The sequence below is a fragment of the Fistularia commersonii genome, chromosome 25 (genome assembly GCF_037954325.1).
Source record: "Fistularia commersonii isolate RoL2024-O1a breed Wild chromosome 25, RoL_Fcom_v1.0, whole genome shotgun sequence".
NCBI classification, from domain to species: Eukaryota; Metazoa; Chordata; class Actinopteri; order Syngnathiformes; family Fistulariidae; genus Fistularia; species Fistularia commersonii.
In genome coordinates this window covers 12,808,592-12,823,296 of record NC_141308.1, presented here as the reverse complement: position 1 = coordinate 12,823,296, position 14,705 = coordinate 12,808,592, and the positions used below count along the sequence as shown (strand labels likewise).

Here is a 14,705-nt window from a genome sequence, read left to right as displayed (position 1 = left end):
GATAGATGATTAGCATAGATGTTTACATGTGTTAATTTTGTGTATAAGCAGGGGTTGTTGCGCAGTTAAATATTTATCGCGCAGAAAACAATGAAAGTCTTGCACGTTGGGAGAATTATTTGCACACGACGCCGCGCGTTTCGAGCGTCTTCACCTTCGTTTTGACCTTTCTAGCGGCCGCGGCGGAGACGTGACGGCGCGGAAACCCAAAAAAAAATAAAAAAAATCAATCAGGGTCCCTTACAGTGTCTAACCTGCAGGGGGGAAATTGGATTTAGACGGGAAAAAAAAACACACACACACTTTTTATTGGCTGCTGCTCTTTTTGATTGTGCGTGTCCGTGCCCGTACGAGTGTGTGTGTGTGTGTGTGTGCTTGCTAACTGCTCTGTGACTCATCCTTTGCTGTTGCCACCTGCGTCATCATGCCATTTTCATCCCGGAGAAACAGGCGAAGACGGAGCCGACGTTTTTTTTAAAGGAAGGGAGAAAACGATAGCGGCGCCCGGAGACGTCGGGAAGAGGGAAGACAAAAAGGTTTAGATCCCTGGAAGAGGCCGCCGATTTTGTTTTTGGAATGAAGGACGAGTGCTTCACTGATGCTTCACTTCCAGAAGGTCCTTCTGGAAAAATGCAAACTCTCGTTTTCAAAAATTTGGTCATTTAGAAATCGTCGAGAAAAAGAAGTTCTTCGGAGTATCGGGATCCCCGGGAGGTCCCGACCGCCGCACCTTCCAGACGTTTAATTCTGCTTTTCATCTTTGGAACGGCGTGCTTTTTAACCATCTCCACTTCCATAGCTTACGAAGAAGACCTTCGCGCGACTTCGCTCGTTGTTTCACGACGGCTCGGCGCTTGGCTCCGCCCGCTAACGCCCTTCCGGGAAGTTTTCCACGGAACTGGCCCGCGACGGACGGATGAACGCCGCCCGCTTCCAGGCTGCCGTCGGCGTTCTGACCCCGCCTCCCCCGGCTGGCCGGCGCCGTGATGTGTTGCATGCGCTCTGTCTCACCTTCCAGTGTCCGTCCTGTGCTTTAACTTCACGCTCTTTATGGAAGTACTCTGTTATTAAGTCACACCAGCGTCCTGTAAGGTAACCACGCTCCTCGCCGGAATCCTCCCGCCGGCGCCGACACGTTCCGAATCCCAAATTCTCAGGTTTTTCTCAAAAGGTTTCGCTGTTGAGCAACCCTTAAAACTCTCCAAGACGGTGAGGTCCGTCGCTCACGTGAAAAGTTCCTGTAAAAGACAGTCGCTGTGTTTCTTTTTGCGTCACAAAGGAGGACAAAGCTTCTAGACGTTCTTGGAAGATGTCCCCCCTCCCCCCGGTGTCTTTGACTCCCACACCTAATAAAAGCTGAAACTGCTTTTATAACCAACGGAAAGAACAAACAAACAGAGATTAAGATGTTGAGGTTCTCTTTGGGAGGGACCAAGATAGATAGGATCAGGAATGAGTCAATTAGAGGAACAGCACATGTTAGATGTTTTGGAGAGAAGGTAGTCTCAGCCTAAGATTTTATGACAGGGTGCCAAGAGAGTAACTCTGGTATTGTATGAAGAAGTCTGGAGTGGCTGAGAAGTATGTTAGACTGGTGCAAGACATGTATGCTCGCTGTGAGACAGTAATGAGGTGTGCTGTAGGGGCAACAGAGAAGTTCATGGTGGAGGTGGGACTCCATCAGAGATCAGCTCTGAGGCCCCTCTTGTTTGCAGTTGAGATGGCTGACAGATGAGGTTAGACAGGAATCTCCACGGACCATGATGTTTGCACGTGACATTGTGAGCTGTGGTGAGAGCAGAAAAACAGGTTGAGGAACATCTAGAGAGGTGGAGGTATGCTCTGGAAAGGAGAGGAGTGAAAGTTAGTCGCAGCAAGACAGAATATATGTGTGCGAATGAGAGGAATTGGGTGGAACGTGAGCATACAGGGTGTGGAGATCAAGAAGCTGGAGGATTTCAGGTACTTGGGGTCAACAGTCCAGAGCAACGGATAGTGTGGAAAAGAGGTGAAGAGACGGGTCCAAGCAGGTTGGAATGGCTGGAGAAAAGTGTCAGGGGTACGAAGAGATAGAAGAACATCAGCCAGAAGGAAAGGAAAGGTGTAGAAGACAGTAGTGAGTGATATGGCCTAGAACATCTACGAGGACGAAAAAACAGGAGGCAGAGCTGGAGGTTGCAGAGATGAAGATGTTGAGGTTCTCTTTGGGAGTGACCAGGATGGATATGATCAGGAATGAGTCCGTCAGAGGGACGGCACATGCTAGATGTTTTGGAGAGAAGGTCGGAGATGGTTGGGTCATGGACAGAGGAGGGATAGTGAATATATTGGTAGACGGATGCTGAAACTGGAGGTCTAGAGGAAGACCAAAGAGAAGATGGATGGACGTAGTGAGAGAGACAAGAAGGTAGCTGGTGTGAGAGAGGAGGATCCAGAGAATAAGGTTCGATGGAGAAGGTAGATTCACTGTGGCGACCCCTGAAGGGAAAAGCCCAAAGGCAAAGAAGAAGTCGAAGGAAAGAACAAACAAGACGGCCCGCCGTCGTCTTTTGCAGAAACCAAACCGAGTTGCTCATCAGCCGACCCGAACCTGCCCACAGTCTCGGCGCCGTTTGGAGGATCCCATCTTTTTTTATTCGTCAACCGCGGCGTGGAGCGTCTCAGAATCCCGCGGAGGCTGCGCCGCCAGGTCCACAACCTCCGCGGTCCAAAAATCAACCAAAAAGAGCGTCGGGAGGGAAGGAACCCGTTTGATTTGAATGACAGAAACTCTTCCATACTTCCAGCACAAGACTTGTGTTCTGTTGACTTTAAGCCGCCTGCTGATCTGCTCTTCTCTGCTGCTCTCATCTGTCTCCTCCCTCTTTCCTTAACGCTTCCCTTCCTTCCTTCCCCTTCCTCCCGGCTTTCCCTTCGAACCCCACCTTTACCCGTATCCCAACCCCTCTCTGGCTTGTCTTGTGTGTCTCCCTGCCTGTCTTTAGGTTCAAATAGTGCACAAAAAGCTGGACTTCAGCCACGTCACGTCTCGCTGCGGCTCCAAGGACAATATCAAACATGTCCCTGGGGGCGGCAACGTAAGTACCGCTACGGCAGATAAACTTGGAGGTGTTTTACGCAAATTCCAAATTGGGGGGGGGGGGGAAGCGGAATTAGCGTTATTGGGCGCCAGTTACGTCGATGTGTCCGAGAGGGGCGAATCCGGAGATGCATGTCCACCCGCCACTAGCATGATCTGTGAACACACCCGCCCCGCCTTGCCTCGCCTCGCCTCGCCTCGCCTCGCCAACCCCGCCGTGGAAACCAGCCCGGAGGTCCAGGAGTTACGAAGACCACGTCTTGTTTCGCGTTTATACTTTGCGCGTCGGTCGATGTCGCTCGGGGGGCTTCGGAAGCGAACAACCAAATCACTTCGGATTCGATTTGGTAAATTGCATCTGTTTTTACGCGGGGCTGGGAAATGTATCTTTGTTTATCCAATAACGCCCCTTTTTTTTGGGGGGGGGGGGTTATTTGCTTGTTTCTAAAATCGACGTATAATCTTATTGTCCGCATCCAGATATATATTAGCATCCGGTAAACGCTTCTGCTGGCGGTGAGTTCTCGGAAAATAACGCGAAAATAACGATAAATATTGTCATAAAAACAGCGATAAATTGCTGAATAATCCTCAGAAAAGGCCTGGAACCCTGGCGTCCTGAGTCGCCCGTCACACACAAGTGTGTGTGTGTGTGTGTGTGTGTGTGTGTGTGTGTGTGTGTGTGTCGGCCTCTTCTTTCAGCATCAACCGCGTTACATGAATGGTTTCTTCACGCCCAGAATAATCCACGAGCAGGTCGCCATGCCGACCCGTCGGGCCTTTTTCGTTTATTAGAGCGTCTCTGTTTTTGCTCGACGTGCTCGGATTAAAACAAATAGATAATAAAGAAAAGGAATAAATCGGATCCATCTATCTTGGATTGCAGACTCTTTCCAACGACTCGCGTCTGGATTATTAGTTATTTCTGTCTGCGCAGGTTTGCTCATATTTTTGAATTTTTTTTTTTTTTTTTGTGCATTTGCTCCCCCTCCCCCCCCCCCCAAAAAAAAAAAAATGACACTATGAAGGTGCAGAATCTGTGAGAAATTTTCCAAAACAACCTAGGTTGATTTAAAATGAGCGGTTAAGGCTTTTTTGGCGAGTCTGGGACGTCTGTTCTCTTAGGCCTTAAACATATCTGAGGTCTTTGGAAAGATTTGGAAAAGAATCCAGGTGAAGCTACATGGAGTGGAGATTAAGAAGTTGGAGGGTTTCCAGTACTTAGGTCAGGGGTCGGCAAGCTTTAGCACTCAAAGAGCCGTTTGGAGATGTTTTCCCACCGTAAAGAAAACACCAGGAGCCACAAAACACTTTTAAAATGTAAATGAATTATTTTTTTGTTGTTGTCTTGATGCTTTGTAGAGACAAAATATGTGTTGTGTTGTTTTAAATCAATGAACAACCGCAGAGAACTGAAAAACTTCCCGAAGGAAGGTTCCAACATGACATCCCTTCACTCGAAACATGACATTGATTTTATTGCCGTCAGGTTTCCTTCTTGCAGAAAGGGGAGTAGTTATATAGTTTGATGGCTCCTCGGTGGTCTCAGTCTACGGCTGAAGGAGCTCTGGTAGGACTTCAGTCCAGCATGCGAGGGGTGAGAGGTGTCGTGACCTGATACCAAGCAGCATCCTCCTTTAGACACCTCCAGCAACGAGTCCCGTTCAACTCCCAGGACGGAGTCGACCTACTTGATGAGTCCGCTAGCGTCGGCCGCCTTCAGCTTACCGCCTACCGTTACTGTCTGTATGGACGCCCAGGTAGTTGTACTCGTCCAAGAAGACTCGTTTTTAGAGTTTTTAGTCTCAGCCTGGTTGTGTATGAGGAAGTCTGGAGTGGCTGAGAAGTATGTTAGACTGGTGCAGGACATGTATGCTCGCTGTGAGACAGTAATGAGGTGTGCTGTAGGGGTAACAGAGAAGTTCAAGGTGGAGGTGAGACTCGATCGGGAATCAGCTCTGAGCCCCTTCTCGTTTGCAACGGTGATGGACAGGCTGACGTATGAGGTTAGACAGAAATCTCCATGGACCATGATGTTTGCAGGTGACATTGTGATCTGCAGTGAGTGCAGGGAACAGGTTGAGGAACATCTAGAGAGGTGGAGGCATGCGCTGGAAAGGAGAGGATTGAAGGTTAGTCACAGCAAGATAGAATATATGTGTGTGAATGAGAGGAACCCAGATGGAACGTTGAGGCTACAGGGAGTGGAGATCTAGAAGTTGGAGGATTTCAGGTACTTAGGGTCAACGGTCCAAAGTGTAGGAGAGCGTGGCAAAGAGGTGAAGAGACGGGTTCAAGCAGGTTGGAATGGCTGGAGAAAAGTGTCAAGGGTACAATGCAATAGTAGACTATCAAACAGAAGGAAAGGAAAGGTGTAGAAGACAGTAGTGAGTGATATGGCCTAGAACTTCTATGATGCCGAAAAAACAGGAGGCAGAGCTGGAGGTTGCAGAGATGAAGATGTTGAAGTTCTCTTTGGGAGTGACCAGGATGGAGAGGATCAGGAACGAGTCTGTTAGAGGAACAGCACATGCTAGATGTTTCGGAGAGAAGGTCAGAGATGGTTGGGTCATGGACAGAGGAGGGACAGTGAATATATTGGTAGACGGATGCTAGTAGTGAGAGGACGTGGTGAGAGAGGATATGAAGGTAGTTGTTGTGAGAGAGGAGGATCCAGAGAATAGGGTTCGATGTAGAAGGTTGACTTGCTGTGGTGACCCCTGAAGGGAAAAGCCGAAAGGTGAAGAAGAGGTCTCAGCCTGAGATTTTACAGACCATGAATCTTACAGGGTCACTGCTTGCAAGACTCGATTCTTTTTGCAACTTTTTTCCCTCCGCGCAATGTATCTGCAGAGCCTCTGCTACTTCACGCCATTGCTTTTCCTTCTCAACTTTTTGGTGATACCTTGGAGTGCTGAGAAGGTCCAATGGGCTGTTCCACTTTCCGCTTCTCTTTCTGGATGTTCCACACCGATCGGGACGTCCTTCGCCGTTCCCGATTAACCATACCGACAACAAATACCGTCTCAGACGACATTTGGTCTTTTGGTTGCTGATTGTGCTGAGTCACCGTAAAGACTGAAGGACTTGCGATCATGTCAAACAGGTTTGAGATTGTCAGAAGACTAACACCACCTTGTACCTGATGGCGGGAGTGCGCCGCTGACTTTCCGTCCGGACTTTTACTTTTTATCCCGCAACCGTGAAAACCTTTCGGTGTGAGTGGAAGTGGACTCCCAGAAGCAGGTGCGCGTGACCTCCTGAATCGGCGTGAATGTCGCCCCACTCCCAGGTGCAGATCCTGAACAAGAAGGTGGACGTGAGCAAGGTGACGTCTAAATGCGGCTCCAAGGACAACATCAAACACAAGCCAGGTGGGCTCTCGCTTTCCCTCTTCCTCCTTCCTTCTGAGCATTCCTTCATGCGTCTGGTCTTCTTGACGGTCTTCTTCTTCTTGCCGCAGGAGGAGGCGACGTCAAGATCGAGTCCCATAAGCTGAACATCAAGGCCAAGTCCAAGATCGGCTCCATGGACAACGTGGGGTCTGGAAATGGACACACCAACGGACACAAGGTGAGGCTCTGACACACACACACACACACACACACACACACACACACACACACACTCACACACACATACAGTGCGCTGATTCTGCTGACTCACTGCCCTGTTGCCACTAGATGGCGTTGTAGCTTGAGAAGACACCAGAAAGGACATCAACAAGCAAAGTGTGTGTGTGTGTGTGTGTGTGTGTGTGTGTGTGTGTGTGTGTGTGTGTGTGTGTGTGTGAGCACGTTGCTGACCTTGTGCCTCCATCTTGGGCTGCAGGATGAGAAGGCGGAGGAAAAAACACCTTCACCCCCCGGCAGCGGCCCCGCCACGGGACCGGCGAGTGTTGCCAAGGAAACGGCACCGGGAGGCGGCGTAGCTAAGGAGAACGGGGTGAAGGAGACCACACCTTCTCCCTTTGGGGGAGACGGACTGAGGGAGCCCCTTAGCATAGACAGACGTATCACTGAGAAAAGTATGTGAACACACACACACACACACACACACACACTTGAACACACTCAAACAAATGTCAGTCGGACACAAATCTTTATCTTAATCTCAATCGTTGGACGTTTAGCACGATTAACATGCCATCCATCCACAGATGGGCAAGACATGTATGCTCCATGGGCTTTACCTTTAAAAGCGACGTGCAAAGTTTTACTCAACCCAATCCGGGTGATGGGTACGTCGCTGCCTTATGAACCCGCCGGTTTCTCCACGTTGCCTCGGTGTTTGTGGATTCAGGAAGCTGAATCTAATCTCTTCCTTCCCCCGCGGTGTCGTAAAGGGTTTACCCTTTAGGCGCTGCGGAGGACTCCAATCAGCAGACCATGATGTTTGATCACCTGTGTGATGAACTAACTTGACATTTGGTGTAATAAAGCCCAATCATCTGCAGCAAAGTCTAATATAAAATATATATTTCTGAGATTTAAGTTCCCCGCATTTTCAAGTCACTCATTGCACATCTTTGGATGAAGAAGTAGCGATGGCTTTTTGGAGGATGTGCTAGCCAACCCGAACGCATCTCTTGATTTATCCGGATTACATAACAGGAATTAGTTTGTATTGAACTCTCCGTTCTTATATGAACGTTGACTATTCCATTTAATACGCTTGCGTTACGTAAGAGCTGGATCGCCCCGGTTACATGCGTTCTCGCAAAGTCTGCGCCCGTTTTGTCGAGTGATTCCCTGCAACTTGTGTCTGACAGAGCGAGAAGGTAAAAATACGAGACTCTTTGCACCCAAATAAGATTACGGAGGGACTCATCGAGCGGAGCTTAGTCAGGTTTGGTGGGTAAAATTATCTCTGGCTCTGCAGCCGTGGCTTCCAGACTCCGAGGTCGCAGGCAATTTGCCCAATAAGTCACGTCCGTTCATTTTTCATCCCGGCCCCAGACGGCGACAGACCATTAGCTTAAGACCATCTGGCAGGTAGAGTTTCCGCCTCGATTTCGGCATCGCCGGCTCCTCTTCCATGGAGACGGCGGTGGACGGAGGTCATTTTCAGAGCCGTCCTGCCACATGTATCTCCCTGATTTTTGAATCTCCCGACAATGACTGAAAGGCTCATCTCTGAGCGGTGATTATCCAAAAATTGGTGGTCACCAAAAAACGCCTGAAGGTATGGATTCTTCTCAATTCCCCTTCTAACCCCTACTTCCTTCCGTCCCCCAGACTGAACCTCAGTGACCCGGAGTTTTTGGCGGGGTACGCATGGCGCTCGCCGACCTGCCAACCAACCGACCAACCAACCAACCAACTTACCACGGCGCAGTCACTCCCCTCTGGCCCCGCCCTCCATCTCGCCCACAGCACCAAACCGACCGTTCGCCTCTCAGCGTTCCTCCGGCGTCCGTCGCCCGATCGCCCAACAAACCCCGACCTCCGACACCTTCGGGTCGACCTCCGGTCCCGCCTGCCGCAGAGAAGAGCACTCGCCGTTTGTCCGTGTTTACTTCTCTAATAACGTTTTCCTTGTTAGCACTGGCTTAGAGGACTTTAACCCCCAAAAATCCCCACCCCGCCGTGCAATAATCCCACTTTATAGAGAATATTCCCACCTGTGAGTGTCATCAACATTTAAACACTTGTCCCCGCAGCCTCGGTTTTAAATCGTACTCCAGACTTTTAACGCTACTTCTACCCCCCCTCCCCGCGGTTCTTATCGGCAGACTTGTGCTAGCACCACCTCCGTGTCCGGTCTGTATCTCCGTCACGTCCGCTTCGAATAGACCAGCCTCGTGTTATTTACTAATCCGACCCGTCGGGCCGTCAGTGTGGTGATGCTCCTCGCTCGTAGAGAAGAAGAAGAAGAAGAAGAAGAAAAAGGGCCAGTAGGTGAAGCGGCCGGGATCGCGAAGAGTCGAGGTTGTGGAGTTGAAGCTCACGGGACGGGAGTCCGTCTGTTTGTTTTGTTTTTGTTTTTTCGGAGGGATAACGGCGGGGATGTGCGGGAAGCCCGCCGCGCTCTCCGTTAGCCTGGCCTCAGAACGACGCCGGATCCGATGCGGTAGGAGCACCGAGCAGAACATCTGACGGTTCACCCTGGAGCCTGTTTTCGGCCGACTCGGAGTTTAACTGCTGCACCTTTTGTCCTTCATTGTGAATACAAGTCAGCACAATGCTGCATGTAGCACTTTATAAACACACACACACACACACACACACACACATTGAGGTGTCAGTCTGTCTTGCTGACAGAGGTGAACCTGAAACACCAGCTGAAAACAGTTCTGGTTTTTTCTTTTCACACACACACACACACACACACACACACACACACAGTATCCTTCAGGCAGTAAATGTAATGACTTCTCCTCAGCAAAATTAGGAATAATTTGATTGACTTTGTGTTTATTTGTTTCTGGTTTGCAGCATCCTTCTATTGAGCGGGTTCATTTTTAATCCCTAAATAATTCACGCCACTTTTTTTAACGGGGGTCGATCCCAAACGAACGGAAAGAGGGATGATCTTCGATATCGTTTATAAGGGTTTCGGGCGGAAACCGCGGCGATGCTCCTCTCCTGTCGGGACGTTTTTGTTTTTGTTTTTTTTTCGTCCTCACTTCCTGTGTGTTCACCGATTGACGGTCAGACCGACAAGACGGACAGGGAATGACCAAAGAAGCCGCAGATGCGTCGTAACCAGGATTTGGATTTACTTTCAGGATGTGGCATCGTCGGGGCGGGAATATTTTTACATTTGTGGCAACGCTGCTGTTGGAATATTTGTTTTGAAAGTAGCGTGATTACTTAATTTACCCACAGGAGAACTAGCAGATAAAGACGGGCGGCTAGCTTCGCACCCCCGAGCTACATTTCAGCCGACATTTTGTAGTGTAAATAGATTCAGCATCTTTGTAGCATTTTCCGCTATGAACGTTAGCGAACGTTTTTCCCGTACATCATCAAAAGAAAGCAAATTAAAAAAAAATTTTTTTTGTCTAATTACGCAGAGTGCCATGAATGTAACTGTATTTCGGAGAGGCGGGGCGGACCGCCGCGGCTAATATTTGACGTACAATATGATTTGACCCGCGGCTCATCATCGGTTGTCGAACAGCACTGTGATTTAACGTTGATTTCCAGACCAAAACAAAAAAAAAACAAACAAGTACAGGAAGTCGTGGGAATGCTCGAAGGAGTAGAAGCTACCAGGTCGGAACGCTATGCATCGTGCGGGAAAAACAAAAAAAAAAAGAAAGGTGTTTGTGGCCGTCGTTGTCAGATGTGTGAAGTGTTCCCACTGCATCCATCCTGTAGAGGGCGCCGCCGAGCCTCTGGAAAACACTGATTGTCTGGCTCTGAGACCCGAAGGCTGACGGAGAACCCCGACATCACCGTTCATGTTAAGCTTTTAGCGTCCGTGCTAAGGTACTCCAAGGAGGGTATCACGTTATTCGTGTACGTCTCCCCTTTCCCCCCTTTCGCCCTCAAACTCCCAGAGTCCTGTGCACTTCGAACACGGTCCTGCTCATTTCCTCGACGCACTAAAGTGGTCTAAAAGTTGCTTTACTGTATATTGGTACCACATCGTCAGCTGTGTACTGTACACGTGCGCTTTTCGGGAGCAAAACAGTCTCGGTAGTTAGATAAGAGTTATGATAATCAACGAGCAAGTGATCAATAGTCAGTAATAAAGACTAGACGACTAAAAGCACGATATATTCATATTCGATATTGTACCGTTCCTCCAAATCGTTCCCATGAGTTGCCTATGAGTAAAACCCGATACATGACACACGTGTGACCATCTGTGAGACAAAGTTTGTGAATATTTCGTCGGGAATAGAAGCGAATGGGCGCAAGCACTTTGCTAGGCGTAGCTAGTGGTTCGTGTATATAAACTATAGGAACAAGTAGTCGTTTTTAAATGTGCGTGAGAGGCTTCGGAGTGAGCCGACGGGCGGAACTCCGCGGAAGTTAGTGGTCGTTGGTGTTGTGCTTCCGTCTACGATGGTTCAACACTCTCCTTGCCCCCTTCCCTCCCCCGCCGTTTCTTTTTTTTTTTTTTGTTTTAAATTTTTCCGACCACGTTACGAAGTCTGTTTTCACACCGGGGAAGGTTTAAGGATTTCACGAAGGGAATGTTTAATCTCGAATCGGTCGAAGCCCTTTGACGCACAGCATGGCTCGTCACTAGCGCTGAAAAGTAGAATCGCGTATTCACGGGAAAGCTATTCTTGATATCCTGCGGTCACTTTTTTAAAAGTCGAAAAGAGGTCACCTGAGAATAAGCGAGAAATCGCATTAAGAAATTGCATTAAAAAAAAAAAAAAAAGCAGCCAGAAACTATCTTAAATTTTGGTAACTTTGGGGAAAGAAAGGTGATAAACAGATCTCCACCCTGACGTCCATACACTTCTGTTTGACCCCGCGGTTTTAGCGCTTGGATATCTCACACCTCCCTTGTAAATAGACACCGCTATGTTTTTATCACTCCGGAAGTATCTCTAAAAAACAAAAAGGAAAAAAAAAAAAACTTACTTCTTAACAGGGTGTTGTGGATGTTGATGGATGAACTCTTGCGTTCATAAACCTGTTACAGTTACTAATGGTATTATTATAAGATTGAAAGGAAAAGAGAGGAAAAGTGTACCTTTTCTTTCTTCAGAGTCCTTCTTTCCGCTAAGGAAAGGGGCTGCTGGAGTCTCAAGAATGTTTTTAAAATGTATTAAAGATGCAAGACTATGAAATTACCTGTATGAGGTTTGTCTCTTGTTCTGTTTCGGAAGATAGATCATGGATGTGGAAACTCTCGTTTTACCGGCTCCCGGTAGACGGACAGGAGGGGAGGCGATGTGTGCCGCGACCCGATCGAGAACAAACGCTGAAAAAAGAAAACCGAAGATGGAATCGCAAAAATTACACGACTTTTGAATTCGTTTCTTTGGATTGAGGTGAAGTCAAAAAAAAAAAAAAAAACACTCGTTGTGCAACACCGGACACACACTGGCCAGCCCTTTCTTCCGCCTACCGCCACCCCCCAGACTAGATTACATAACCAGGTTGGTCTTTCAGCATGTTGTAGAAAGTTGTGTGTTAAAGCTCCTGTAGACACCTTGACATACCTACCAACACGGGAAGGAAACACGGGAAGGCTCGGACCAAATTAGCTTTCTAAGCAGAATGGCTAACAAAACTGGCCTAGTTTGGACCCATTAGCATTGCTGAAAAGAGTATAGTGAATGTTAAATCTACTTTTTTTTTTTTTTTCCCAAAACAACTCTTACTGTGAAATCAAAACAGCCAAGAAGAAAAAAAAAAAATACCGAGAGAATTAAAAAAGGAGTGTTGGTAGATATTCACCTGGAGCCTCTAGCAATGTCTTCCACCTGCAGGGACGTCTCAGCCTCGCAGCACTGAAAAGTAGCTTCTGGAAGCTCATCCAGCTCCCAGATTTAACCCCCCGGAGTTTTGACCGTCAAAAAAAAAAAGGGAATCGTAGGATTTTGCCCCGCATTAAAAGTTATTGTCCGACTTTTAATGCGACCAAATCGGGATTGGGTTTTTGATACCGATGTCGTGCCGTAGAGCTAACTTTCGGTCGGTTTATCGTTAGAAACATCGATTCGGCGTCAGAATGATATCCGATAAGTGCCAGCTGTTTCGATTTGGTTGTTAATGTGCATCGGGTTGGATTTTGACAAACATTGTCCAAACCTCCAAATAAACAAAAGACAGATCACGTATTTGTCATGCGGAAGAGAGACATGCTAAAGTTTTGGTTCCGGCCAACATCAATGCCAATGTTTGTTAGCTCATACAATCCGCTAGCCGGTTTAGCGTTCTGGCTCTGGAGGTCTACTTCTCCGTGCTGTAAGTCGACTCCACTGTAGTGTGTTGTTTTACTCCGTAGGGCACAACACCATCGCCAAGAGCATGCAGAAGACAACAAACTAACCGCTGGTTGTTAAGAGGCCTCTGTCCTGTTAGCTAGAGCTCATCTTCCCTCCTCTTCCTCCCCTTAAATTCTAAATATTGGGTATGAAAGAGATGTTCATTGTGATTATTTGTTAACCAGTGATGTGAATATTAATCATGAAATAAAACTGAAAAAAAAAAAATGTACAAAAGACTGCTGTGTTTTTTGTGATTTATCTCTTTGTGTCGTTTTGTGTTGCTTTCTGAGTTTTCCATGCGAATCCAAATCGTTGCTAATTCTTCTTCTCCTTTCGGCTTTTCCCTTCAGTGGTCGCCACAGCGAATCCACCTTCTCCATCTAACCCTGTTCTCTGTATCCTCCTCTCTCACACCAACTACTTTCACGTCCCCTCTCACTACGCTCAGAAATCTTCTCCTTGGTCTTCCTCGACATCTCCTGCCATGCAGCTTCAATTCTACCAATATATTCACTATCCCTCCTTTGTACAGGACCGAACCATCTCAGTCTGGCTTCTCTGACCTTCTCACCAACACGTGCTATTCCTCTGATAGACTCATTCCTGATCCTATCCATCCTGGTCACTCCCAAAGAGATCCTTAGCATCATCATCTCTGCGACCTCCAGCTCTGCCTCCTGTTTTTTCATCCTCGTAGATGTTCTAGGCCATATCACTCACTACTGTCTTCTCCAGCCATTCCAACCTGCTTGAACCCATCTCTTCACCTCTTTTCCACATTCTTCTACGCTCTGGACTGTTGACCCCAAGCACCTGAAATCCTCCAACTTCTAGATCTCCACTCCCTGTAGCGTCACTCTTCCCTTCCGAGGTCCTCTCATTCACAAACATATACTCTGTCTTGCTGTGACTAACCTTCAATCCTCTCCTTTCCAGCGCATGCCTCCACCTCTCTAGATGTTCCTCAACCTGTTCTCTCCTCTCACCACAGCTCACAATGTCATCTGCAAACATCAAGGTTCCTGTCTAACCTCATCTGTCTGCCTGTCCATCACGACTGCAAACAAGAAGGGGCTCAGAGCTGATCTCTGATGGAGTCCCACCTGCACCTTGAACTTCTCTGTTGCCCCTACAGCACACCTCATTACTGTCTCACAGCGAGCATACATGTCCTGCACCAGTCAAACATACTTTTCTGCCACTCCAGACTTCCTCATACAATACCAGAGCTCCTCTCGACCTCAACAAAAACACAATGCAGCCCCCTCTGGTCTTCTCTGTTCTTCTCTGTTAGCATTTTCAAAGCAAATACTGCATCTGTAGTACTCTTTCTAGGCATGAAGCCATACTGCTGCTCACAAATGCTGAATTCTGCTTTCAGTCTAGTTCCCACAAGACTTTTCCAATAACTTCACTTTATGGCTCATCAACACATATCCCACTATAGTTGCCGCAATTCTGCACATCCCCCTTAACATCTAGCTCTCAACATTTCAATTAATTGTATTTTTTTTCTTGTTAATTCATCACAAAAATATAAATTAAACTAGTCATTTAGCATTTTTCTAATTTATCTAGTGCGTTGGCATGTAAAGCTACTAGCTTCTGACTTATAACTACTGCTGGCGGAGACTAAGTAAAACGGTCAACAGAAACGGGTTGTTGACTCCTAAATAGGTCTCTATTGTGTTTGAGGTAAGGCACAATTTAATAACAGATTAA

At 47.6% G+C, this 14,705-nt stretch overlaps 1 protein-coding gene across 8 annotated transcripts in view; it reads left to right on the top strand.

Annotated features, from left to right (window-relative positions):
- LOC147219360 (uncharacterized) overlaps positions 1-12,552 on the top strand; it is a 106,029-nt gene extending 93,477 nt beyond the window's left edge. For 4 of the 8 annotated variants that reach the window (XM_086172642.1, XM_086172639.1, XM_086172647.1 and 1 more), the window contains 5 exons: positions 2,985-3,077; positions 6,372-6,453; positions 6,543-6,652; positions 6,911-7,106; positions 8,317-12,552. In XM_086172642.1, coding sequence (XP_086028768.1) covers positions 2,985-3,077; positions 6,372-6,453; positions 6,543-6,652; positions 6,911-7,106; positions 8,317-8,321 — 486 coding nt within the window. In that variant the 3' untranslated portion in view covers positions 8,322-12,552. The remainder of the gene's footprint in view (positions 1-2,984; positions 3,078-6,371; positions 6,454-6,542; positions 6,653-6,910; positions 7,107-8,316) is intronic. The other 4 variants (XM_086172644.1, XM_086172643.1, XM_086172641.1 and 1 more) reach the window with 1 other exon arrangement.
- The last annotated feature ends 2,153 nt before the right edge of the window (positions 12,553-14,705 follow it).